The sequence below is a fragment of the Lepidochelys olivacea genome (assembly GCF_965140295.1).
Source record: "Lepidochelys olivacea isolate rLepOli2 genome assembly, chromosome: 3".
NCBI lineage: Eukaryota > Metazoa > Chordata > Testudines > Cheloniidae > Lepidochelys > Lepidochelys olivacea.
The window spans coordinates 202,317,482-202,342,892 of record NC_140413.1 but is presented as its reverse complement, the minus strand read 5'-3'; the positions used below and the strand labels follow the sequence as shown (position 1 = coordinate 202,342,892).

The window sequence follows — 25,411 nt, the reverse complement described above, 5'->3', positions numbered from 1 at the left end:
TTCCAACCATTTGTGTACCCACCATATTGTTTGTTTTTCTAGGCTATATTTCTCAAATTTGTTTGACAGGTTTCAGAGTAGCAGCCGTGTTAGTCTGTATCTGCAAAAAGAAAAGGAGGACTTGTGTAGCTCTCAAAAGCTTATGCTCAAATAAATTTGTTAGTCTCTAAGGTGCCACAAGTCCTCCTTTTAATTTGTTTGAGAAAGTCATGTGAAACAGGATCCAAAGCCTTACAAAAGTTAAGATATAGCACATCTACTGCTTTACTCTCATCCACATCTACTGCTTCCCCCTCATCTTTTTACCTTGTCCAAGAAGGATATTAGGTTGATTTGAGATGATTTGTTCTTGACAAATCCATGCTGACTATTCTTTATAACCCTATTATCCTTTAGGTGCTTACGAATTGATTGTTTAATTATTTGCTCTTTTGTCTTTCCTGATACCAAAGTTAAGATGACTCGTCTATAATTTCTTGTGTTCTCCTTATTCTCCTTTTTACAGATAGGTACTATACTTGCCCTTTCCTAGTCCTCGGATATGTCTCCCATCCTCCACGAGTTCTCAAAGATAATTGCTAATGGCTCAGATCTCTTCAGCCAGTTCCTTAAGTATTCTAGGATGTATTATATCAGGCCCTGCTGACCTGAAGACATGGAACTTGTCAAAGGCCTGGTCTACACTAGGGAAATTAAGTTGGTATAATTACATCACTCAGAAGTGTGAAGAATCCACATCACTGAGCGATGCAGTTAAACCAGTCTAACCCTCGGTGTAGATAGTTCTAGGTTGATGGTTGATACCAAGTGAAAAGGACAGTATCTCTTTCACACACCCAGTCCCGTCCTTCACGGCGCTGATTTACGTCTCCTCTGGCTGCTCTCGATGCCCGAACCAGTCATGCCCTCTTGGGACCACTGCCCGAGAGGGGAGCATGAATAATTTATTCTGCGGGAAAAGAGTATAATCTGCAGAGGACATGAATTCTGTGCTTGCGCAGTGGTGCAGAATTCCCTCAGGAGTAGCACCCCAAATTGAGTTTCCCAGACAGTTCAATTTAAATTAACTGGATTAGTTAAAACAATAAAACAAGTTTTATAAACTACAAAGAGATTTTTAGGATGACCATATTTCCCAAAATGAAAACGGGACACCCCCTCCCATGGCTGGCCTGTTTCCCCTTCACAGGGCTGACTGCCTAAGCCCATTTCTCTCCCACACAGGGCTGATTGCCGGAGCCAACTGGTATCACCGTTCAACTGAGCCCCCATCCTGACTTTTTTGGCAAAAATGGGCATTTGTCCCATTGGCCAAGTCCTCTTCCCTCTCCTCCCCCCCCCGCCCCACAAAGGCTGCAGGATTGGGCTCTTGCAATAGGGAAGAGTTATTGAAGCTTGACTTGAAATGCAGTATTTAGTGGTAAAATTCACCATAAACAATACAAAACCCTTTTCCAGCCCTTACTCCCAACTTGAAAAACTTTAAAAAAAAAAAAAAAAAAAAAAAAAAAAAAAGGCAAAAAACAAACCCACTGGCGTTTCTCTATCTAAGGTTCTTATATGTAATATCTGACACCCCTCTGCGGTAGGAAAATTCCACCGCCCCCATTTTACAGATGAGGAATTGAGGCTATGTGCCTTGCCCAGCAACACACAAGAAGTCTGTGGCTAAGCAGAGTGTTGAACCCAGGACTCCTGAGTACAGTAGGCTAGCGGCCTAACTGCTTTACCATCCTTCCCACCAATCAACCCTCAACACATGTAGTTGTGATCGACTTCTGCAGAAGCCCAAGGCTGGTGGGGGCCAAAAGAGCCTTTCCTCAGATCCTCCCAATTTCTCCCCCTTTTTCTAGAAAATGATTAATTTATGACTCACCTTGCTCAGGCCTCAAGCTGGCCATGTGCATAATGGTGTGATCATGCTGGACAGGAGTCAGTAAAGTTTTTGGGGTATGGGACAAATAAAAAAATTATTCTAAAGTGTGAAGGCCAGCTCAGACTTCAAGGGGATGTGGGACATCCAAAGTGAATATATATATGTATATATAAAAAACATGTGAAGAAAAAGGAACTGTAGCCTTGTAACACTCACAAACTACTGGGAAGGCATTCCTGTGCTCTCTTCAGGTAGAACTCCCACTGAAGTCAGTGGGAATTATATTCAGGTTTGCTTCCATTTTCAGGGATGTATTTCTTCGCAGTTAGCCAGTGTCATGGCATGCAGCTGAATTTGAGGCACAAAAGCACACGGTCAAATACCCGGTAGCACATAATCCTTAATCACAACAGCCTCCAGACTTGCAGAGGACAAAGCGAGAGAACTGGCGGGCGTGCATCAGTGAAGCTGGGTTAGTTTTCACTGTAACACAATAAGGCTTCGTTCAGTTATTTTTAGTATAGAATGTGTGTTTTTCCATCTAAGGTTATCATCATTGTAATCATATCAGAGATTTCCTCTTACCAAAAAAGCAACTGATCGAGAATGAAAATCCTGTTAGGGCAACTGTGGATTATGATGCATTGAAGATACCACTTCATGCCTGACAACACTTTTTCTTACCCACCCCCAGAGATCTCTTGCCCTGCCTTCGTGTATGTGCCCTGTTATAAAATAGCTTCCTGTTCTTTACTGACCTTAACAAAGATTTCCCAGGCTGCATTGCTATGCTACCTTTCATGTTCACTGAGCTGTGAGGGGTGATCTTTCTCTTTGTTTTCCTTTGCAGTCCTCACACTTTTATGATTAGTTCTTTTGGATCTTTGAGTCCTTTCTTTCTTACTAATGGAGAAGGTTTTCCCTCTGAAAGCAGCACAGTGCAGCGTGCAGTTCAGGAGGTATGCACTCTTCACGCTTCCCTGCAGGCAGCTAGCTGGAGAATCCCAGCGGATTTATAAAGATATCAGAAGTGCATTTTCAGTATACAGAAAGTGTGTTCTAGAATAACACAGTCGCGCCACATTATCTTGTTGCTGTTCACTAAGCAAAGGAGAAAGGAAGGGGATTGTTAGCCAAGGGCAAAGAAATGGGGGTTGTAAGCTTTGAGACAAGAAATAGTCTAGACATGATTATTACATTAGATAGTCCAATTTGTATAATGTGTATGTATGTGACAGAATACACCCCTGTATTCACACCGTACACACTATTTCTTGATTCTGCACTCCCAGCCGGGAGGACGTGGGCAGCTGCGCTGGGCTTCTCACCTCTGGCGGGTAGATCCGCACCCGGAGTCCACTCAGCTGCCATGCTCCTGGTGAGGGGACAGGACCCCAGGGACAGTAGGACTCCCAGTCGGGAGCCCAGGCAGCAGCTTTTATTTCTTAACATAGCAGCAAGGGAGTTACATCAGCCGGAGGAGCATTTCACTGCGTACGCCTCCACTGTTTGGTCAACCAAAGCCGACTTCTGTCTGCAAAAGTGTGTAGTGCAGACAAGGCCTTCGTTTGTTATGGTGGGCATTTGTAAAGGTCTTATCTTTATTTTTCTTGTGACCATTTCTGGCTTTTATGCCTCATGGCTTGTACTCACTCAAAATCTCTCTCTTTATAGTTAATAAACTTGTTTTACTGTTTTATCTAATCCAGTGTGTTCGAGTTGAAGTGTCTGGGTAACTCGATTTGGAGTAACAAGTTGTGGATATGTTATTCCCTTAAAGGGATAATGGACTCAGTATATCCGCACTGTCCAGGAGAGGGCTGGGCAGTACAGGACATACCTTTGTGGGGGTGGGGGTGGAATCTAAGACTGGGGCTGTGCTGGGGTCACCCTGCAGTATAACCACGGCTGGTAACAGCCAAGGCGTGGCTGGCTGGCTGCAGCACACACAGACGTAGCTGAGAGTGGGTTACGTGCTGGAGGCTGTTTGTGAGCAGCAAGACTTTGTAAAGGGTATCCCAGGATACAGGGCAGGGGTGACACAACTACTCGTTAGCCTGGGTTGCACCCTGGTATGTCACAGTGTGACGGGAAGAAAATAGTCAGATCTGGACTAATTGACCAGCTGCAGATTTTGAAAGGGAAAATCTGACTGAGCTGAAACTTTCGTTAAATGTAGTGCTAATAACTATTCCTCAAAGGTTTGGTGGTAGCTGGAACAGAGCTGCAGTTAGAGGAATATGTTATCTTGCCCTTTTTGTTTTAATTTCAGGACCGGAGAGCACTCTGCATCTGACAGTCATTGAGTTTTAATGGGAGCTGTGCTTGTGGAGTGACTCTCTCCAGGCCTGAACAACCTTGGTGGGAGGCTGTGAGGGGAGGGGTAGGCAAAGGAATCACTAAGTAGGCCCCACAGAACACTTGGGGAAATTCTGCCACTAGCAATGGCAAAATGTTTCCTTTCCCTTGCTGCTGGGACGGATTATCAAGTCTCATGGCATCATCTGTTTATATCTGTGGTGATGACTGCAAATCTGTGACTCCACCCTTGCCCACATTCTCTCTCTCTCTCTCTTCCCCACCTCCCCACCCTTCATACAGAATCCGTTCTGCTACTGTCTCTGAGACATCTTGTCCTGGTTATCTCACTCTTTATTGGTATTGCTTCTCAAACTCAGAAACCTCTGGTCAATTTCCCAACGGCCATGAAAAAAGAACCCCCCCACCCCCCCCAAACCCAACTATCCAAAAATGTTTGTTCTCCCACATCCAAGTATGGGCCGTGTAAAAGCAAAGCTTCAAAGGAACATTGGACTGAAGTTCAGCCCCTCCTGAACCTGTAACAGTTTTGAAGTCCAATACTCATGACCAGACATATCTAGAAACAGGTGCTGTATTCTACAAGAAAGCTAGGATTCCTCCGTGTTCTACAGCATTCAGTTTTAGCCTTGACTGCTCGTGACATCTTTGACTTGAAAATTGTGGCACCCTCTTATTGGGAAAAATTACTTATTTTAATAAACATGTTAGCACCCAAATTTTCTGGTGCTTAGAGACCTATCATCATAATAGTTTCTAGTTCCATAGCAGCTTCCATCCAAGGATTTCAGAGCTAATGATTAGGGCAAGTAGTATTATCTTCGATTTACAGATAGGAAACCTTAGTCACAGAGAAATGAAGTGACTTGCCAAAGTCACACAGGAAGACTGCCAAACAGGAGCTGTTACCCAGATGTCCATGGAGCCAGATGTCCATCCACCCTGTTCCTGATGTCCATGGAGCCAGAAGGCCATCCACCCTGTACTCTCCTGACAGCTAGTAATGAAAACCAGCTTTACAGATGGAGAGATTAAAAAAAGAATTGTAGCAAGATAAAAGTTCAAAAATGTTCATATAATTTTAAAGATTACTTATCTATAAAACATTGCATACACAAAGTACACGATGGCGTTTGGCGGTGCAAAGCTTTTCTTGGCATGAATTTGGGATAATTCTCTTGCTGGGCATTTATACCAAGCTCAGTAGTGTAGCATCTGAGGGTTTATATGCGGTCAGTAGAGAGAACGCTTACTGAGCTCACAGCGGCATTGTTCGTACAGTGCTTTCAACGATGTACTGCTATATGAGTGTTAGGTGTTGTTATGTTTCCGCCATTAATCAGGATATGGTGCCGGGAGCCCTCACTGGAAATGTTTTCTACCTATTTCTCATTTTTGTTCTGTGTAAACCCTGATATAACCAGTGCCATGCGGGTGTGTGGTGCATCACACAGCAAATAAAGACTCTGAGGCTGCTAAGGTCCCTTTGCCTAGCCACAATCCACCTAGCAGGCCATTAGAAGGCAGGCCAGGTTGGAGAATTCTTCAGGCTGCTCTGGCTCAATCTGAGGGCTTGGCCTGAGATTGGGGGAAGCAAAAAGGTGATTTAGGACTGTTCTACACTTTACAAGGTAGGTCAACATAGCTACGTTGCTCAAGGTATAGAAAATCCACCCCCCTGAAGGCCTTAGCTATGCTGACCTGAGCCCCGGTATAAATGAAGCTTGGTCGATGGAAAAACCCTGTCTGTTGCTGTAAGAAGAGTCCATGCCATGGTGCTTCAGAGGCATAGCTACAGCATTGTGTAGACACGGCTTTCCAGACACTTTTACCCTCTCTCTCCCAGCTGTGCTAGGCATAAGAGTTAAGCCTGTTTGTCATTACCCCAAAGGCCTTTCACTCTGAATTGAGCACGATAAAAAGGGAATATAAGAGAGAGAAAAAGAGGAAACTGGATGGGGGGAAGGAAGGAGGAATACACTGAATAAGGGAGATGAGGGAGTTTGTAACTCCCCAAATTAGTCTCCGTCTTGTGCTGTTCTCAGGAATATGTATAAAGTGAAAGAAAAAGAATGATCAAGGCACTAATTTAGTTCATTGACACTAGTAGATACTGGACCACTGATCTTGAATCTTTGAAAGAATAAGAATATTAATAAGAGATGAACCATTTAAAAAGCCATTGTGATTATATATCTGAATCTTAAGCAGAACAATGTTTAATTGGCCCAATCCTGCTCTCGCAGAAGTCAGTGGCAAAACTGAAGTCAGAATTGTGTCCATATATTATAATGTTATTTTCCTGGTTTTAGTTTGACAAGTTGAACCTCTCTTTTCCACAGCTTATTAGTTTTTTTTAAAATGTCTGTATCTTTTTAACAAGCTAATATTAAGTCATGACAAAACTTTAATAAAGTTTGGCTTGAGCTAATACATCTAGCCGTACAAGGGGTTACTACAAACACACACAGATTTAAAAGATATTAAAGAGATGTGATCTTGCCCTTTCCTTACATTTTAATAATGTTAGATCTGGGTTTAGATAGCTCTTTGGAAAGAGAAGAGAATGCTCCCAAAGCATTTGTATATGGGGTGGCTTGTTTGTGCATTTTATTTCGTTTTAATATACATTTACACATTTATTAGTTATTGCTATTTTAAAAAGTAATTTATTGGCATTTAAAATAAAAACTAAAGTAAAATAACCATCATATCATTCCTTTAGGAAGTTTTCATTGCCTTTCTTTAAGTCACATCGTTTGTAATTAGTAAATTCTCTCTTACATCTCTTTTCATCTCAGAGGATCCCAAAACTCTTTTCCTAATGGCTAAAATGCAGCTGTCTGTGGTTATATCGTCAGTCCAGTAAAATGCCCATGGCTGGCCCATGTTAGCTGACTCATGCTCATGGGGTGTGGGCTGCAGGGCTATAAAACTGCAGCATAGATGTTCGGACTTGGTCTGGATGTCCCGAATGTCTACACTGCCCTATTCCGGACATCTACACCCCACAGCCTGAGCCCCGCAAGTCGGAGTTAGCTGACTTGGGCTAGCTGTGTGTGTTTTAACTGAGGTGTAGACAAATCACACAGCTCTAAAAGTGCGGAAGCAGCTCATGGAAGACCAGTCAAGATGGCAGAGCCACTCTAAAGTCTGCAAAACCCAGCAATCTGGCCACCTAAATCAACAAGGAATTGCATTGTACTTGGCCACAGTAATGGGATAATAAGTGTTCAGAAATCAAAATGTCTCTGTAACCTCCCTAGACCAACTAATTGAAAATGTAGACAAATTTCATCCCTCTATCATCTGTTAGTATGCGAAAGAAACTCCTGATTCTTTTTTAGCCATTACTGCCATTCACAGGTATAAATTATGTGGAATATGTATGACCTATAACATCCCATGAGCTGCTGTTTTCTCTAAATATTTTGTTTTACCCTAGTCCTTCTGTGAAATTAGAACAGTATTGCACCAATATAGTGGTCATCATTCTTGAGTGGACCTACTCCAGACGTAAGTAAACACTGACTTTGCCCACTGTATGGGGGGAGTGATGGTCTTTCATACCAACATGAAGACACTAGAACTAATGGCTCGGTAGTGAAGAAACTAAGCATTCTGGGTGTAGGCAATGTGCCTGGTTAACTGGCACACACTCTCTACCTTTGGAAAGAGATTCTGATTTTGCAGAAATTACTCTGTGTAAATGATGTATGGTATCTGCATCTCATATATAGAAATCTGGAGCAACCTGTCCTCATATCCCCCCTTGTTTATCGGTAAATAGTAGTTATTTACCTATTTTTATTTATTTTTGGCCCAAGCTGGCTTCTTATATAAAATACTTGTCACCTACTACTCAGAAAAATATCTGCTATATGTCCACTCTAACATTATTCTGTGTATATTTGATTGCTGTGGAAGATTTAGAGGAGAAATTAGATTTTGTCTTATTTCTCCTCAAAATCTTCCACTGCCATCAAAGTCCTAAGTGCCAAAATCTTTGATGTAATTTGATTAATGCTTCTGTAAGATGATGCATGTAATTAATACAATTGTTTGAAAGTGGTATATACAAGATGGATCAACAAATATTTACAGGTTTAAAAAAATCTGTTATGTATTCCAATTATACATTCAAAACAATGGAAATAAAACACTAACTATTCCGTTACATAATATCTGTTCTGATTCTGCTGTAAAATTCATCACGCTCATTGACGAAATGACAGGAGTTGCCTAGCTCATCAGGAGGTCAGTGTTACCTCCTTTTGAAAATGGTTTACATGCTTTAGAAGTGGTAAGTATTTTTTGTTAATAGAAGCAGTCCTTCTTTTGAAGCTGCCCTCAATTGACAGCCACAGGGTGAAGTCATTACATTTAATAGAAGCCACTACTTCTTCAATGAAGATATATGGAGTACATATAACACATGCTATAGTAATTACAAAAAGATCCCAGGCAACCATTATACAAACCATTGCCTTCATCAAATTCTAACTCATTCTTCATTACTACCTGGGGAGTTGGCTTCCAGGAAATGCCATGCTTGGCACCATCATAATCAAAAATAAATACTAAATGTCTTCTAACACTACTCACAGCCTAGCTGGAGATAAAACTACAGCATCATCCACATTCTTAGACAATTTAATTCTACATGCCATTAATAGATCCTGGGAGCGTTAAGTTAAGCCCGAGATGTAATTGGAAAAGGTACGTTCTTATTTTAATACTATATAAAATAAAGTCCCCTTGCTCTCTTACAGCTAAAAGAGAAAGTTAGCATTAGAGGGACACTGAATCATTTGTTTTTAAAGAAACAAGATCCAACTCTGAGGTGTTAATTATACTTTTTTGATGAATTAGAATATTAATCTCTATACACAACTTGTGTGTCAACTCCTGAAGTCTTTTCTCAAGTATGACTTTAACTGATCTCAGTTGTCAATGGAGGTCTTGTCTCAGGAAGGATGTCAGGATTCTTACTCATTTCGCAAATATCAGATCTTTCCTGTTTTCAACAGAATTGAGATTAATGTGGCTCTTTTTGCTTTCATTACTTCCTTCGTTGATGTAATCAGTTGCAGCATTGCCAACACTTGCAGTTTATCACAAGTCTTGTGATATTTAGTGTTTTTTATTAAAATCCCAGCTCCTGGAGTCATGTTATATGGAAATATCATCTGCCTTTTTTTTTTAAATTAAGTTTTTAGACCTCCTGGCTGCCGAGAAAAGCTAGAAAATGTGAACCATAAATGCTCTTGCCCCAGAAGGTAAATAAAAGGAATCTAAAGTTTTGAGTCTGACCCATGATTTTTGAATGATTAGGATTGGTAATATACTGCAGTTGGGTGAGTCTAGTTCTGTGATTATGATTCTTTATGTAAATCAGCCTTTATGGTACTCGAAGTTACAGGAAATTGGAATTACTATATGTATTGTGAGTAACTTTTTCTGCTGTCTTTTTTTTTTTTTCCTGTGACAAACCATTTTTGTTGTTTTTTTCTGGAAATATACCATTAAAAATCCCAGAACATCATTATTTTAGATTTTAGCAGAAATTTCAAATTGCACTGACCTAAATTCTGATTTCAACCGCCAGTTGAAGCTAATGGGTTTACTCTAGATCAGGGGTGGCCACCTGTGGCTCCAGAGCAACATGCGGCTCTTCAGAAATTAAGATGTGGCTCCTTGTGTAGGCACCGACTCCGGGGCTGGAGCTACGGGTGTCAACTTTCCAGTGTGTGTGTGGGTGCTCACTGTTCAACCCCTGCCTCTGCCATAGGCCCTGTCCTGCCATCCCTTTCCACGCCCACCCCTGAGCCTGCCATGTCCTGTCTCCTTCCCCTTCTCCCCCCTCCCGTCCCCAAGCCTCCTGCACACCATGAAACAGCTGATCAGGAGGTACGGGGATGGAGGGGAAGGCACTGATTGGTGGGGCTGCTGGTGGGTGGGAGATGCTGGGGGGGGGGGCTGCTGACGTATTATTGGCAACGTACATTGGTAAATTCTGGCTCCTTCTTTGGCTCAGGTTGGCCACCCCTGCTGTAGATACAAAACAGAGTAACGTAGGGCCTGACCCAAAACCCACAGATGTCAGTGGAAAGATTCCAATTGACTTGAGGGCGCTTTGGATCAAGCCATTAGAACAGAATATGGCCCAGTTAATTTTTAAGTTCTGTGTATTCAGTGTAGGTATACATTTATGTTTTTATAGGTCCTTTTGGGGAAAATTCTAATTGAGGTTGTGTGAAAGCAGCACTAATTAAAAACATTTCAGTTATTGAAGTGACTGACTTCAGGTAAAAGTAGAGTTGATCATTTTAGGACTAATTAGAAATCCATGTCTTAAACGATTTAGTTACCATTCCAACATTTAGCATGCGTCACTGTGATGAAAGAGGGAGATCTAAATGGTCAGGCTTTAGCACTGCTGAGACGTAGTTTCGCTATATTCAATTTAAAAAAAAAAAGTTGTGGCAGAGTTTCTCCATTTCATAGAGAAGTCTCCAATTGGTGGGTGTTTAACATCAACATGTTGAAGTTTTCTGTTCTTTTATTGGTGCCTAGGTGGTATTAGTACAGTTGAACTCTTTCTCAAGATTATTGCTAATAATCAACCCTGATTATTATCTTTCTATACCACACTGTAGAAAAGGGCATAATTTCTAAGAAATAAAGCAAATCCCATTGACGTCTGCCCCAACACAAAGTTACAAACTGGTTGAATGATCGTTCAGAATGTATTTACTTTGTGTTCACTGATGCTTCTGTGGCACTCACCACCTTAGGTTATGTCTACGCTATGCTGGGTACCTGGGGTGTTTAAAATCCTAGACAGCGCTAGGTTGATGGAAGAATTCTTCCGTTGACTCAGCCGTCACCTCTTGGGGAGCTGGGATTAAATACAGTGATGGGAGAACCCTTCCTCTTGCGGTAGTGAGTGTCTACAGTGAAGCCGTGCCGCTGCAGTGGTTTAAGTGAGCTACAAATTCAGAACAATTCCAGTGTGTACAGTGATCCAGCAAACGCTTCAGTGGGAGTATTCGCATGAGCTATATTTTGAACGTTTTGACCCTTAGCGTTCAAGGGCCAACTCCTTGGTCTTCCTTCTGTGTTTCCCTTTTATTCCTTGTTCAGCAACTCCCAAGGAAGTCACTGAACTTGGTAAAAATGATGGAACTTTGTCAGGATTTGGCCCCAGGTGAATCATCTGGGTTTAAAAAAAATTAATATAATATGTGTTTGAAATATTCTTTTTAATTCGCAAAACATTCCATTATTATACTGTTACAAATTCCTGTTAACCATTTTGAAGACTACCTGTTTCTTTGCTTACAGATCTGTTCACAGGTGGAATGGCTCAGTCAGGATCTAGAAGTGTGTGCCAATGGGTTGGCCTCTCCAATATCAGGCAGTGAGAGACATAGGTTGGATAAGGTGGCTGGCCAAACAGCAGGAATTGCCTGATGGTAACAGAGCTGACAACCCATACTTGACCTGTGGCCCACTCTTAAACTCTGTCTACAATAGGAAATGTACCTGTTGCTGAGAACAGTTGTCAGAAACAGGGGCAATGGAACCATAGGTCAAACCACAAACTTAGACAGGACAATCCATGTTTAGCACCATGTGAGAGGCCCATGGTTGGCAATGCCTATTGTCAAGGATCGATACATTTCCAAGTGCAGATAAGCTCTACTAGGGATAGTCTCAGTGAACTTGTTCAGAATACTAACAAAGAGCTTAATTTAAAGTGGGCGTCTCTCTGTCTGCAATTTACCTCCTTGTGTTTATGGGCAGCCATTAAAACAAAATGGAAAATAAAATGACCACTGGGGAGTCATACATGCTCAAGTATCAGAGCTTTGCTAAATCATCTGGTGTTCTGGACCTTGTTCCTGGGAGCAATGTTTTTCATCGCTTCCATTAGCTACGGGAGCAAGCAAATTTAAAAATAACCTGATGAAAGGGCACATTTATGAAAGAGGCAATTATTTGACTGTAATTGCTACAAGAGAGCCTGGATAGTGCTTTGAAATCTTGAAAATGTATTATGATTCTGAAAGGGCTCTCAAAATTCAGCCATGTGATTCTCACCATCACTTATAACACAGGGCTCACATAAAAGCCGCTCATGGTTAGTACAATATACTCAGAGTTCTAAGTTCCAGTATAGAAACTACATTCTGAACTCTCTCCACCCACTCACCCCCCGTTTTATCATATTGGTATATTTAAGGCTCAAATAAACTTGACTTTAAAATATGATTATACAAAAATATGAGCGCTTTCTTCCTATAAAGATCTAGCAATGGTTGCAATATTTGCCTAGCAAGGTGCATTTACAGCCTGACTAAATAATGGGCCTCAATAAGAAAGGAGCGAGAAATGTTTACAGGAGTTGCATTGATGTGCCGCCATTTTAGTGAGAGGCTTGCACAAATATTTTCCCCCTTTAGGCCATGATCCTGCAGTGGAATTTACTCAGGTAGACTGCAGCATGTGCACAGAGCCCCATTGACTTCAGTGGGACTTTATGTAATGTAAGGGTCTGTCTGCATAGACCCGACTGCAGGATTGGGGATGTTGTCTGTGAGAGCCTTGTTTACCCAAAGAGTAGGGAGAGGAAAGCTGTGTGTGCTTGGAGAGAGGTGCAGACGTAAGGAATATAATCATTTGTTTTCCAAAATAAATGAAAAATGCTTAACAAAGGAATAAAGAAATGCCACTGGGGAAACAAGACTGAATTAAGCTATAGTTTTCTAGAGATGTCTATAATTTTTTCCTGAAAACTATGGGTATGTCAACACTGCAATGTAAGCCCCGGGTTAGTAGAAATTGAGTTAACAGACTCTGTGTTGTTTGACTGAGGGCTTGAGCATCTACGCTCATTTGTAACTCCAGGTCAGGAATTATTGAATCTTAGATCCCAGCTTGGGGCTCCAGCTTCTACGCTGCATTATGTGGGGCCAAGTCCAACTACCTGTATTCCAAACTTCCTAGCACCCTCCCAAAATCTGGCTGCTCTAGCCCTTCGTTCATGGTGCAGCGTGGGAAAACTTGACTGCCCACCAAGCTTTGTGCAAATGACAAAGAAAGTTGACCCGTGAGATTAAGGAATACTTTGGTCAGTCTCCAAGTGCACAAGTCCAGTAGGACTTCATCTACAGTGCAAAACACTAGGGCTTGAACCCTGAATCCTGGCTTGACTCAGCCCCGGACCTTCCACCCCATGTGCTCCTGGGACTTTGGATCCAAGCCCTGGTTTTATCACGATTTATGTTTAGATGGAAACAGGGGTCAGGCTTGAGCCTGAGTTCATACCCTGGGCTTACATGACAGTGTAGATACACCCTTAATTGAGTATATTGATGGTATAGCACAGAGTTTAGCTCGTGTGATTTGAAGAGGCAGGCATGGGATGACAAGCTTATGGGAGTGAGCCGCCTCCATAAATGCTTATTCCAAAGATAAATAAGAATTTTCAGTAGTATTGTTATGATAGATGAACAGGGATAAGCCACATCTAGAAAATGTGATTTAACTGTGTCCGGAGAGGGGGTGAGGTTCATTAGGAATCCTGCCAGCCTTCCTTTCAGATTGGGTGGCACAATATTGACCAGAGGCTCACAGGAGCCCTAAGGAGTCCCCTCCGACACTTAAGCGTGGCCTGTGGAATTAATGTAGAATATTGCCCCACTCCCCAAAGGTGGACAGTGTGTGTTTTATATTAACTAAAACCTTTCCTCCTCTGGTACAGTTCTGCCTTGCCTTTTGTGGCCAAAGAAAGAAAAGGTCAGGATTTTTGCAATTGATTTCATGATTATTGCAGTGAAGTTTATTATAGAGGAAAACAAAAGTCTGATACTGCTGTTTTGAAGATGGTTTCTTTGTTTTGTTTTTGACTGAAGCTTGTAAGTGCTCCTGAGGTAAATCAAGAGGTGCTTTATTTCCTATGGCCCAGAGTGTGGCATCGGGGATAAATGAGTCTTAAAAGGGAGGGAGATAGTAAAACCATAGTTAGGCATCTTAGCGCCTGGGGCAAGCGAGCACATTTGACGCATGGTGGGGGGGGACGGGACATGCGGGGTCATGTGCCCCCCGCCAGATTTCTGCCTCCCATTTAGTATAGAGGTTTTCCAAATGTGGGGCGTGCCTCCCCGTTTGAAAACCATCACCTCTTGCCAGGAGCTAACGGATCGGAAGCTGGTGTCAGCTGCCCGGCCTGCTCAGGCCCCTGGCTCTCTGCACTCTTGGAGACGGGCATTGGCTGGCTGCCAGTGAAGCCCTTCCTGCCCTGCTCCCCGAGCCAGGCTGCCTCTGCACATCCAGGCTGTCTGGGAAGCACACAGGTGCGCAGAGGTAGCCTGGCTCAGGGAACAGGGCTGGGAGGGCTGCTAGGCAGCCAGCCAGCACCCCGGATCCCACAGGGCAGTGAGCCAGTAGCCTGAGCAGGCCGGGTGTCTCCCACCAGCTTCCAATCCGCTGGCTAGAGGGGTGCACCCCACAGTTTGAAAACCTCCGTGCAAAATGGAAGGCAGAAATCTAGGGGGGGCAGGTGACCCTGCATGCCCCCCACAGTCTGCCCCATTTTTCCACTCTCACAGCTTTGAGCCCTGGGCAGCTGCTTGCCTTGCCCTGCCCTGGTTACAGCCCTGGAAGATAGCCCAAGAGGCATTTGACTGCAGAGTTTGTGAAGGTGACTCTAGTTGTGTCCCTACCGGCACTGATCGAATCCCAGTATGTATTTTATTTGAATGCTTTTCCTGTAGGTGCGAAAGGTATGCAATGGTGCTGTACTCATTTACTCAGAAAACATTTTTATTAAAAATAAAGTGAGAGAATTTTATTTTAATCTTTTTTTTTTAAACTGCTGTATTTTGTTTCAGGATGGGTGTTTGAAGTCCTTGAAAATACCCTTTGGCTGCCTGTAGAGCTAGTTCCTAAATTCCCTAATTCTCTCAGTCAAGTCTCAGAGGTTTGGATTGTTATTAAATGTCTTAATGTATAGTTCTTAATACTAATCGTGATGAATATATATGCAATCAAATAAAATGTTGGAACATCACGGTGAAATTGTATATTTATAGTTCATTTATAATAATTTGAACTACTCAGGAACTGATTGGGAGAAATCAGGTATTTAAAAACGAGGTCTAAGGGGGTGCATTTATCTCTTTGGTAAATGTTAAGGCTGTGAAGTTTAGGAGGAAGAGGAGGATTATGGGAGCAGTGAGAGGTTTGTTGAGACCAAGTAAAGCTTTTGTTGAGGCAAAGAACTATTTCTTCACCTCCTGCGCAGCTGCCACAGTATATGGCTTAAAAATCTTATTTGTTGTAATCAGTCTGACTTCCACTACTGGTATTCTAGCCATCTTCTACTCACTCTTCCTCTATCACAGGTCATCTGTAAACATTATTGACCTGATAGGGAGTGGCGCTGATGGGGAGATCGGTGCGGTGTTAAATAACAACAAGGACAAGTCACTAACACAGAGATCTGGATCTCTTTGATCGGCTGGGATTCATGCAAGGTCATACAAATAGGAAGAAAGACTATAGCCCCTACTTAGAAGAAAGGGAACTATATTTTGAAAAGCGGCAACTCTGAGAAGAACTTAGGGGTCATTATAGGCTATGTCTACACAATGAGCAAGGGTGTGATTCCCAATTGCCACACACATACTCATTTTGCTAGCAGGAGTATAAATAGTAGTGTAGCCACGGTAGCAGAGGCAGTGGGTCAAGTACAAACCCACCTGAACCTCACGGGTGTATACTCAGCACAGCTAGGCCATGCCACCACTTCTGTCCATGCTAACATGGCTACGCTGCTATTTATACTCGTGCTAATGCTCATCAAGTCAGCACAGATACATATACACGAGCTAGGAATCACAGCCCGCGATCATAGTGTAGATGTCGCCATAAATACCCCACATGTTACGTGGATATATTAAAAGAGGTGCATTGAGCAGGTGACGGGAGGTGATACAGCAATAGGGAGACCATTACTGAAAGACTCTGTCCAATTCTGGTCTCCACACTTTAAACTTGTTGTTAAAAGTCTTGAGAGGGGTCAGGGAATTTTTACAAGAAAGATTTGTAGCCTGAAAAATATGCCTTACAGCAAGAGACTAAAGCGGTCAATTTGTTTAGTTGATCTATGAGGAAGTTACAAGACAACTTGATCATGTAGTGCAAGTACCTAAATGGGGAGAAAATATCAGACACTACAGAACTCTCTTTAATAGAGCTATCATTCAAGGGCTGGAAGCTGAACACAGCAAAGATCAAATGGAAATAAGATGCACATATTAACTAGTAAGGATAGTTAATCATTGGAACTGCTTGTCTGGTGAGGTGGTAAATTCTCCTTTACTGTAAGTCTTATAGCAAGACTGAGTGTCTTTCTAAAAGACATGCTTTAGTTCAACCAGAAGCTACTGGGCTCATTGCAAGAATCACTGGGCGAAATTTTCTGGTTTATGTTATGCAGGAGGTCAGACTAACTTACCATAATAGACTTTGTGGGCGTAACAATCTGTGAATCTATGGAGAGGGCATTTAAGGGTCTCTATGTCACTGGTGGAGGATAAGAAATTGTAAAACGGTCTTCCCAGCCCATTGATAGTCTGATAGTGGAACAATATTCTTCCTCGCAGTCCCTAAGAGCAGGGTTTCATGTCTCATGATACAGAACACAGAATAGAGCAGCCTGCACCCATAGCGACTTGAGCTCCTGGCAGCATATATTTTGGGGAGAATCACCTGGCCTGTATTTTGAGTGACAGCCTTTATCTGGTGCCTACCTCCCTGCTTCTAAAAAGCTTTGGCTTGTTATGCAAGGATCATACTGTGTGATACCGCTGTAAGATCTTGTATCATGAATAAAACAGTGAGAGGGCACGGGATGAGATTCCTTTAAAAATAAGCACTATCCTGTACTTTGCATCCAGTTGCCCTTTAGTTCATTGCAATGCAGATGGTCACCCTAATATGAAGCCTGTAATATAACCCATCAGGGGGGTTACAGTCATTTGGGAAGCTCTTGTGGCTGGTTCCTGAGTTAGCTTTCTAGGACCAACGCCAGGATTTCTAAGTGGAGAGCTCTGGACTCCACTCCCTTTTGTGGTTTGCCAGAGCTCTGATCTAGTGGGTATCAGAGCACAATGCAAAACATATGTATTCAGTTCTGTTTATTTTCTTTGCCTTTTATTTTATATTTTGTGTTTTGGTTGTTTCTTGCAGACAAAATGACAACAAGTTTGCTGATAGCAGCTGGTGTGTTACTTACGCTACACACTGTGGGTAGATTTACATATGTTATTTCTTTTAACTTCTATAAATATGCTCCTAGTTGTTACCATGAGCAGCAATCTACAAGTCAGTAACAGAAATTAAATACCTAAATGACTCCAGCTTGGTTGTAGTTTTATACTATACTGTTAACAAAATCAAGCCTTGCTTGTTTTGAAAACAATTTTCTGAAACTCATTGTGTATAGTTTTGAAGTTACAATGAATGCCGAGTTTTCTTAGTCTGTAAGCTGCACTGGATGTGATTTTCATATTATTGATAAAAGGGGTGTGACAGATATGGCAATTTTCTGCAATATCTTTGGGGGATCTTACTGTATTAAGTTTATAGAAAGGAGCATAAACTCTGGCAAGTCAATTGTAAAAGAGTAATTAGGCAGGCCAAAAGAGCAAGTAGCAAAAGACAAAAAGTAACAGCAGTTTTTTAAAAGTACGTTGGAAGTAGGAAGCCTGCCAAATAATCTGTGGGACCACTGGATGATTGAGGTGCTACAGGAAGAAAAGGCCATTGCGGAGAAGCTGTATGAGTTCTTTGCATTAGTCTTCAAGTGCAGAGGACATGAGGGAGATTCCTATCCTTGAGCCATTCTTTGTAGGTGACAAATCTGAGCAACTGTCCCAGATTAAGGTGACAGTAGAGGAGTTTTTGGAACAAATTGATAAACTAAACAGGAATAAGTCACCACAACCAGATGATATTCACCAAGAGTTCTGAAGGCACTCAAATATGAAATTGCAGAACTGCTCACTGTGGTGTATAACCTATTGCTTAAATCAGCTTCTGTACCAGATGACTGGAGAATATCTAATGTGATGCCAATTTTTTAAAAAGGCTCCAGGGGCAGTCCTGGCAAGTCCTGATAAGCCTAACTTCAGTACAAGGTAAATTTGGTTGAAACTATAGTAAATAACAGAATTATCAGACACATAGATGAACATGATTTGTTGGGGAAGTGTCAACAGGGCTTTTGTAAAGGGAAGTCATGTCTCACCAGTCTAGTATCATTTTTGAAGGGGATCAACAACCATGTGGACAAGGGTGATCCAGTGGATATAGTGTACTTGGACTTGCAGAAAGTCTTTGATAAGCTCCCTCACCTAAGGCTTTTAAGCAAAGTAAGCAGCCAAGGGATACGAGGGAAGGTCCTCTCATGGATCAGGTTTCAGAGTAACAGCCGTGTTAGTCTGTATTCGCAAAAAGAAAAGGAGTACTTGTGGCACCTTAGAGACTAACCAATTTATTTTAGCATAAGCTTTCGTGAGCTACAGCTCACTTCATCGGATGCATACTGTGGAAAATACAGAAGATGTTTTTATACCCACAAACCATGAAAAAATGGGTGTTTATCACTACAAAAGGTTTTCTCTCCCCCCACCCCACTCTCCTGCTCGTAATAGCTTATCTAAAGTGATCACTCTCCTTACAATGTGTATGATAATCAAGGTGGGCCATTTCCAGCACAAATCCAGGTTTTCTCCCCACCCCACCCCACCCACAAACCCACTCTCCTGTTGGCAACAGCTTATCTAAAGTGATCACTCTCTTTACAATGTGTATGATAATCAAGGTGGGCTATTTCCAGCACAAAACCTGGATTTGTGCTGGAAATGGCCCACCTTGATTATCATACACATTGTAAAGAGAGTGATCACTTTAGATAAGCTATTACCAGCAGGAGAGTGGGGTGGGGGGAGAGAAAACCTTTTGTAGTGATAAACACCCATTTTTTTCATGGTTTCTGTGTATAAAAACATCTTCTGTATTTTCCACAGTATGCATCCGATGAAGTGAGCTGTAGCTCACGAAAGCTTATGCTCAAATAAATTGGTTAGTCTCTAAGGTGCCACAAGTACTCCTTTTCTTCTCATGCATCAGTTACTGGTTAAAAGACTGGGGGGGGGGGAAGGATAGGAATAAGTGGTCAGTTTTTGTAATGGAGAGAGGTAAATAGTGGTGTCCCTCAGGGGTCTGTATTGAAACCAGTGCAGTTCAACATATTCATAAATGAGCTTGAAAAAGGGGTAAACAGTGAGGTGGCAGAGTTTGGAGATGATACAAAATTACTCAAGATAAAAGCAGACTGTGAAGAGTAACAAAGGGATCTCACAAAATGGGTATATGGGTAACATGTAAATACACACACACACACACACACACACACACGGTATTACCTCACCCATGTTGTCTCTGGGCATCAAGATGGCAGATGAATTTCAATGTTGATAAATGCAAAGTAATGCATACTGGAAAGCATAATCCCAACTACACATACAAAATGATGGGGTCTAAATTAGCTATTACCACTCAAGAAAGAGATCTTGGCATCATGTGGATGTTCTCTGAAAACATCTGCTCACTGTGCAGTGGCAGTCAAAACCACTAAGAGAATGCTAGGAACCATTAGGAATTGGGTAGATAATAAGACAGTAAATAGCCTATTGTCACTATATAAAGCTGTAGTATGCCCACAGCTTGAATATTGCGCGCAGTCCTGGTCACCCTGTCATGAAAAAGATATATTAGAAATGGAAGAGGTACAAAGAAGGGCAACAAATACTATTAGGGGTATGGAACACCTTCCATATGAGGGGAGATTTAAAAGACTGGGACTATGCAGCTTTGAAAAGAGGCAACTAAGGGGGGATGTGATGGAGGTCTATAAAATCATGAATGGTTTGGAGAAAGTGACGAAGGAAGTGTTATGTACTCCTTCACATAACATACAAACCAGGGCTTACCCAATGAAATTAATAGGCAGCAGGTTTAAAACAAACATGAAGAAGTACTTCACACAACGCACAGTCAACCCCTATGGAACTCATTGCCAGCGGATGTTGCAGAGGCCAAAATTATAATTGGATTCAAAAGTTCATGGAGGACAGGCCATCTGTGACTATTAGCCAAGATGGTCAGGGATGCAACCCCATGCTAGAAGTGCCCCTAAGCCTCTGGTTGCTAGATGCTGGGACTGGATGATGGGGGATGGATCATTTGATGATTGTCCTATTCTGTTAATTCCCTTTGAAGCATCGAGTATTGGCCACTGTTGGAAGACAGAATACTGGGCTAGATGGACCATTGGCCTGATGTGGTATTGTAGGCCAGGGGTTACATGTAATTCCATGGAGGACAATGACCACAGCCCCTCCAAGAATTAAGAACAGTGGGGAGCATTAGACAAATTGTGATGTAGTTATTACGCAGTCCTGCCTTGAGTTCAGGGGACTGGACTAGATGACCCTTCCAGTCCTACACTTCTGTTATTCTTTTTGATCCAGCAAATGGACAGGGACCCTCTGTCCAAGGCCAGGGAGGGCAGTTCTTCCTGGGAATGCTTGGAAGGTCTTTGCCTTGCTGAGGCCCCATAATACTGATTTTTACCTATAGGTAAGCTTTTAGCACATGTATAGGAACTTCTATTGTTTTTAATGTTTTCTCTGTAATGCTTTCACCTTAAGAACGAATATACTTACTTAGAAAGAGCTGTGTGATAACTTATTACTGCTGGCAATTATGCTGTTCATAGCCTTCAAAGAGTAAGCTAAGTGCAGATGCTGGCCTGTTTAGGCAGTCTGGCTTGCTGGGATATCACAGTGTAGACAGGGAACTGTGCAGCCTGAATAAACCTTGGTCAGGAGGGAGAGGCAGACATGTCTCCACCCAAAAGAGGTGATGACTGAGAGCCTAGAGTAGATGCCCTTGGTGGATCATGGAGCAGGTATACTGGTGCTGTCAACCTGGACTGTGACAAGGGTCTCTAATTTGCAATTTTCTGATAGTGAGCAAAAAAGGCTGCTCCCCATTAATGGAACTGGGGAGAGGCTGAAATTGTAAATGTAATTGTAAATAATAATAAGGGAATAATACTACTATGGTGCCTCTCATGCAAGGATCTCCAAATCTTGTACAGCCCCCTGAGGTGCGCATCATTCCCATGGCGGAGTGGTATACTGCGTGCAGAGAGATTAGACGACTTGCACAGGGTCACAGAAGAAGCTTGTGTAAGAGCACAAGTAGAATCCGTGTGCCCTACCACCCGGCCCTGTGCTTTATTCACAAGGCCGTCCTTTGTCCTCTCTTTTGAAGAAACGATATTATTATTTATAGCCACTAATTCTTTTTATTGGAGAATAGAGTGACCATTGTTTTACGCATTTGTGCAAATGGAAGCATTTTCAGCTGAAGTGGAGAATTAATGTTCATGATGTTATATATCACTGTCCAATTACATTTGTGATAGTAACAGTACCTAAATTGAACTCACATGTTCAGAAGGTCTGGCTGGTTTCATGTAGGCTGTTGATCTATGTATTTTGATATATATTTCAACAACTGTTTGACAAAAGGCAGGAGGTAAAAAGACTAATAGCATAAAAATGCAGGGTTGTTTTTCTCCCCATAATAAGGCAGTTTTTTAGTGGAAAATTTATCAGAAGTATCTGTTCTTGAAAACAATCTTGGGCAAAGTCTCCTAATAGTGCCATTTGAGGCCGTTTGTTCTTTTGTTAGGAAATTTTATGATAAGAGCGAGCAAGAAGATATCAGTCCTTCATTTTGGGAACACTTATGTCTGTTCTGAAGTTAAAGATACAATCAAATAAAAGTTGAAATTCAGAGCATTCTTTCTGCCTAATGGAAGCCGTGTTCTCATTCTGGTTGACAGTGTATTAGTCTGCTGTTTAGAATTCTGTAATGCACAAACACTGCAAAGGAGTTTTCCATAACACTGATTACACAGCCTATAGTAACACTTCTCCCAAGTCTTACATAAGCGTCTCGCTATGCTCATTTAGGCAAGATTGTTGCTTGCCCAGTGTGCCTGCATTGGGGAAAAGGGGCGCCCCTCATGAGCCCATCGCATGGATGGAAGGACAGTCTCCATGAGTCACTATTCCATCCCTCATGCAAAAGAGTGGAGAATAGATAGACAAGTGTGTAGAATGGGCTGGGCCTTGACTCTCCTCCCCTCACTGTGGCTGCCAGTGTGCAGTTGAGCCAGCCCAGACATAGACAATATTGTCTCCTTAGAGCAAGGGGAATCTAGAGACTGAATTGTGCCTCTCGGAGTCTGGGCTACTCGTGGAGTAGTATGGCTTTGCACTGCCTCTTACTCAGGGCAGATTGCATTTGTCACAGTCTTACCATTACAGGTTAGCCTTAATCACAAAGGGCTCATCCTGCTCCCAGAAGGCATTTCATCTGTGTAAGAAGTGCAGAATCAGGACTAAAATTGTATCATGTAGGCTCAATTGTGACTTGGCTACACACCCATCCAGGGTGGGTTACCTGGACCTTGCATCTGGTTGTGCAGGAATAAATAAGGCTACTTAGACGCCTCCTGCCTGGAACAGGTGTTTGCAGAGTGGGCAGGGCATTGGCAGAGCCTTGGTGCACTATACATTCACTGGCTGTCTCACCTAGGAAGCAGTGTACTGCTGATACAGGCTAGCAGCATATTATGACCACCTGCGAGCGAGAAGGAAGCATGGGAAGAGTGGTGTCTTGGGCACGTCTGAGCTCAAGGCCTCCTGGAATTACTTCTGGGATGGGGGTGCTTGTACAGCACCCCTTGCGGAGCGCAGTGCCTACATCTCAGTCTGGACCAAAGATTTTAAATTGGAGCCTTGATAATGACTAACAGCCAGATTCTGCCATCTTTCCTCACAGCTTGTAGTATTTTACGACAAACAGTCCTACTTAAATCAGCTGGAGCTTCTCACAGAATGGGGTACGAGGCAGCATGAGTAAAAAAGTGTCCAGCCCCTAAGGTTTTAAATACATCCCTCCCCTCAGGTGTATTGACTTCAAAAACAATGAAATTACAGAATGCCGGATTATAATCTAGTTTTCACCTATGAGATATGTGATTTTTTTTATAGGATAAAATATTGTGATTGAATCCAGAAGCAGCCATGCTAATACATGGTTTCAAAAAATTAAATTGTTGATTCCCTTGGGTCAGAGAGATTCCCAACCTTCCACACTAATTCAACATGCATTATTGTGAATACAAGAGTTTCCCACCCACCAGTTTACTGGAACTATCAGGATATTGTGCATCCCAGAGTACACTTGTAAGCAGGCAAGTCACTGCCAAATTGGACATAGCAATTTGTACGTTAGATGCTGTCAATTCAGTATTTGACAGAGTATTAAATGGTATGTGATGGGACTATTTGCACAGCGATGCAATATGAGTAAAGCATGTTTGGGTATTGTATCCTGCTCAGACTATGTTGGTTTTTAAAAAACATTGTGTAAATTAAAATGGACTTTGTACCCTGATGTTTTAGTTGCATCCTGAATTAATAGTGGCTGCTAGTCCACGTGTCGTTCAACTTGTACAAAAATCCACAGTAGTGGTAGATAAACCTCCTTCCGTTCCCTATACTCCCCTACAGATTCTCTTCTGTGAATCATTACCTGCATAATATACCTGCATATTTTATATAAATATAGATAATATGAGATGCGTATAAAATATTGCTGAAAAGAGCTGGTTTTGTGTGTAGAGTAAATGGCTTTTGAAATATAAAATCCAGAATAAAAATGTAAAAGCATTTTGCCTTTTAGTATGTGATTCTGCTATAGCACTTACCTTTCAGTGAAATGCTTGCATATATTACCAGCTGTGCTAATGAATGTTACTTAGGTGTACATTAATCTGTAGCTAATTAAACTCTTGCATTGATTTGAGCAGGTATTTAAATTGATTAATGATTAGGGCCCTACCAAAATCAGGGTCCGTTTTGGTCCATTTCACAGACATAGGATTTTTTAAATCGTACGTGTCACGATTTCAGCTATTTAAATCTGAAATGTCACAGTATTGTAATCGTAGGGGTCCTGACACAAAAAGGAGTTTGTGGGGCGGGTTGCAAGATTATTGCAGGGGGGTTGCAGTGCTGCTCCCTTACTTCTGCGCTGCTGCTGGAGAGCGGCGGCTGCTGGCCGGGAGCCCAGCTCTGAAGCCAGAGCTGCTGCCAGCAGCAGCGCAGTAGTGAGGATGGCCCGGTAGGGTGTTGCCACCCTTACTTCTGCGCTGCTGCCTGCAGGCTGGGCCCTCACTCAGCAGCCGCCACTTTCCTGCCGCCCAGCTCTGAGGCATTGCCACCCTTGCTTCCGCGCTGCTGCTGACGGGGTGCTGCTTTCAGAGCTGGGCGCCCGGCCAATAGCCACCGCTCTCCAACCGCCCAGCTCTGAAGGCATTACAGATGAAAGGGAGGCAATATCGCCCCCCCCCCCAAATAACCTTGCAACCGCCCTGAAAATCCCTTTTGCGTCAGGACCCCCAATTTGAGAAACATTGGTTTTCCGTGTGAAATCTGTATAGTATAGGGTAAAAGCACACCTAACACCAGATTTCACAGGCGGGGGGACCAGATTTCACAGTCCGTGATGTGGTTTTTTATTGCCGTGAATTTGGTAGGGCCCTATTAATGGTACAATCTGCAGCAGTCTTTCAGATAATTGTCATGTTCAGTCACTCTTTAAAACATTTTTCAGTCATATTGTACTTTTAAAATTATATTTTTATCAAAGATAAACTAATTTTATGTGAGGGAAACTCTTTATCTGAAAACCCAGTATTGTGTTTTTATAAACTGTTTTGTTGCAAGGAAAGCCAGCTGTTTGTCCCCAACAGTCTATGCAGCCTTCCTTATAGAACGCAACAATTGAACTATGCTGTTTCTTTCTGTTTCATTTCAGGTTTTTCATACATAATCATGGCAAAACCGTATGAATTTAACTGGCAGAAGTCAGTCCCTTCCTTTATGCAAGATGGAGCTGTGTTTGACAGATACGAAGAGGTAAGGGGCCAGTTGGATAATGTTCCTCTCCCTTTCCCTGCCTTTTCTAGATGTGGCAAATGTTACAAAAATATTT

General features: G+C 42.3%; 1 protein-coding gene across 2 annotated transcripts in view; it reads left to right on the top strand.

The window, feature by feature from the left end:
• Positions 1-25,411, top strand: part of PLCB4 (phospholipase C beta 4) — a 326,177-nt gene that overhangs the window by 168,111 nt on the left and 132,655 nt on the right. For both annotated transcript variants that reach the window (XM_084622532.1, XM_084622531.1), the window contains exon 4: positions 25,235-25,335. In XM_084622532.1, coding sequence (XP_084478658.1) covers positions 25,252-25,335 — 84 coding nt within the window. In that variant the 5' untranslated portion in view covers positions 25,235-25,251. The remainder of the gene's footprint in view (positions 1-25,234; positions 25,336-25,411) is intronic.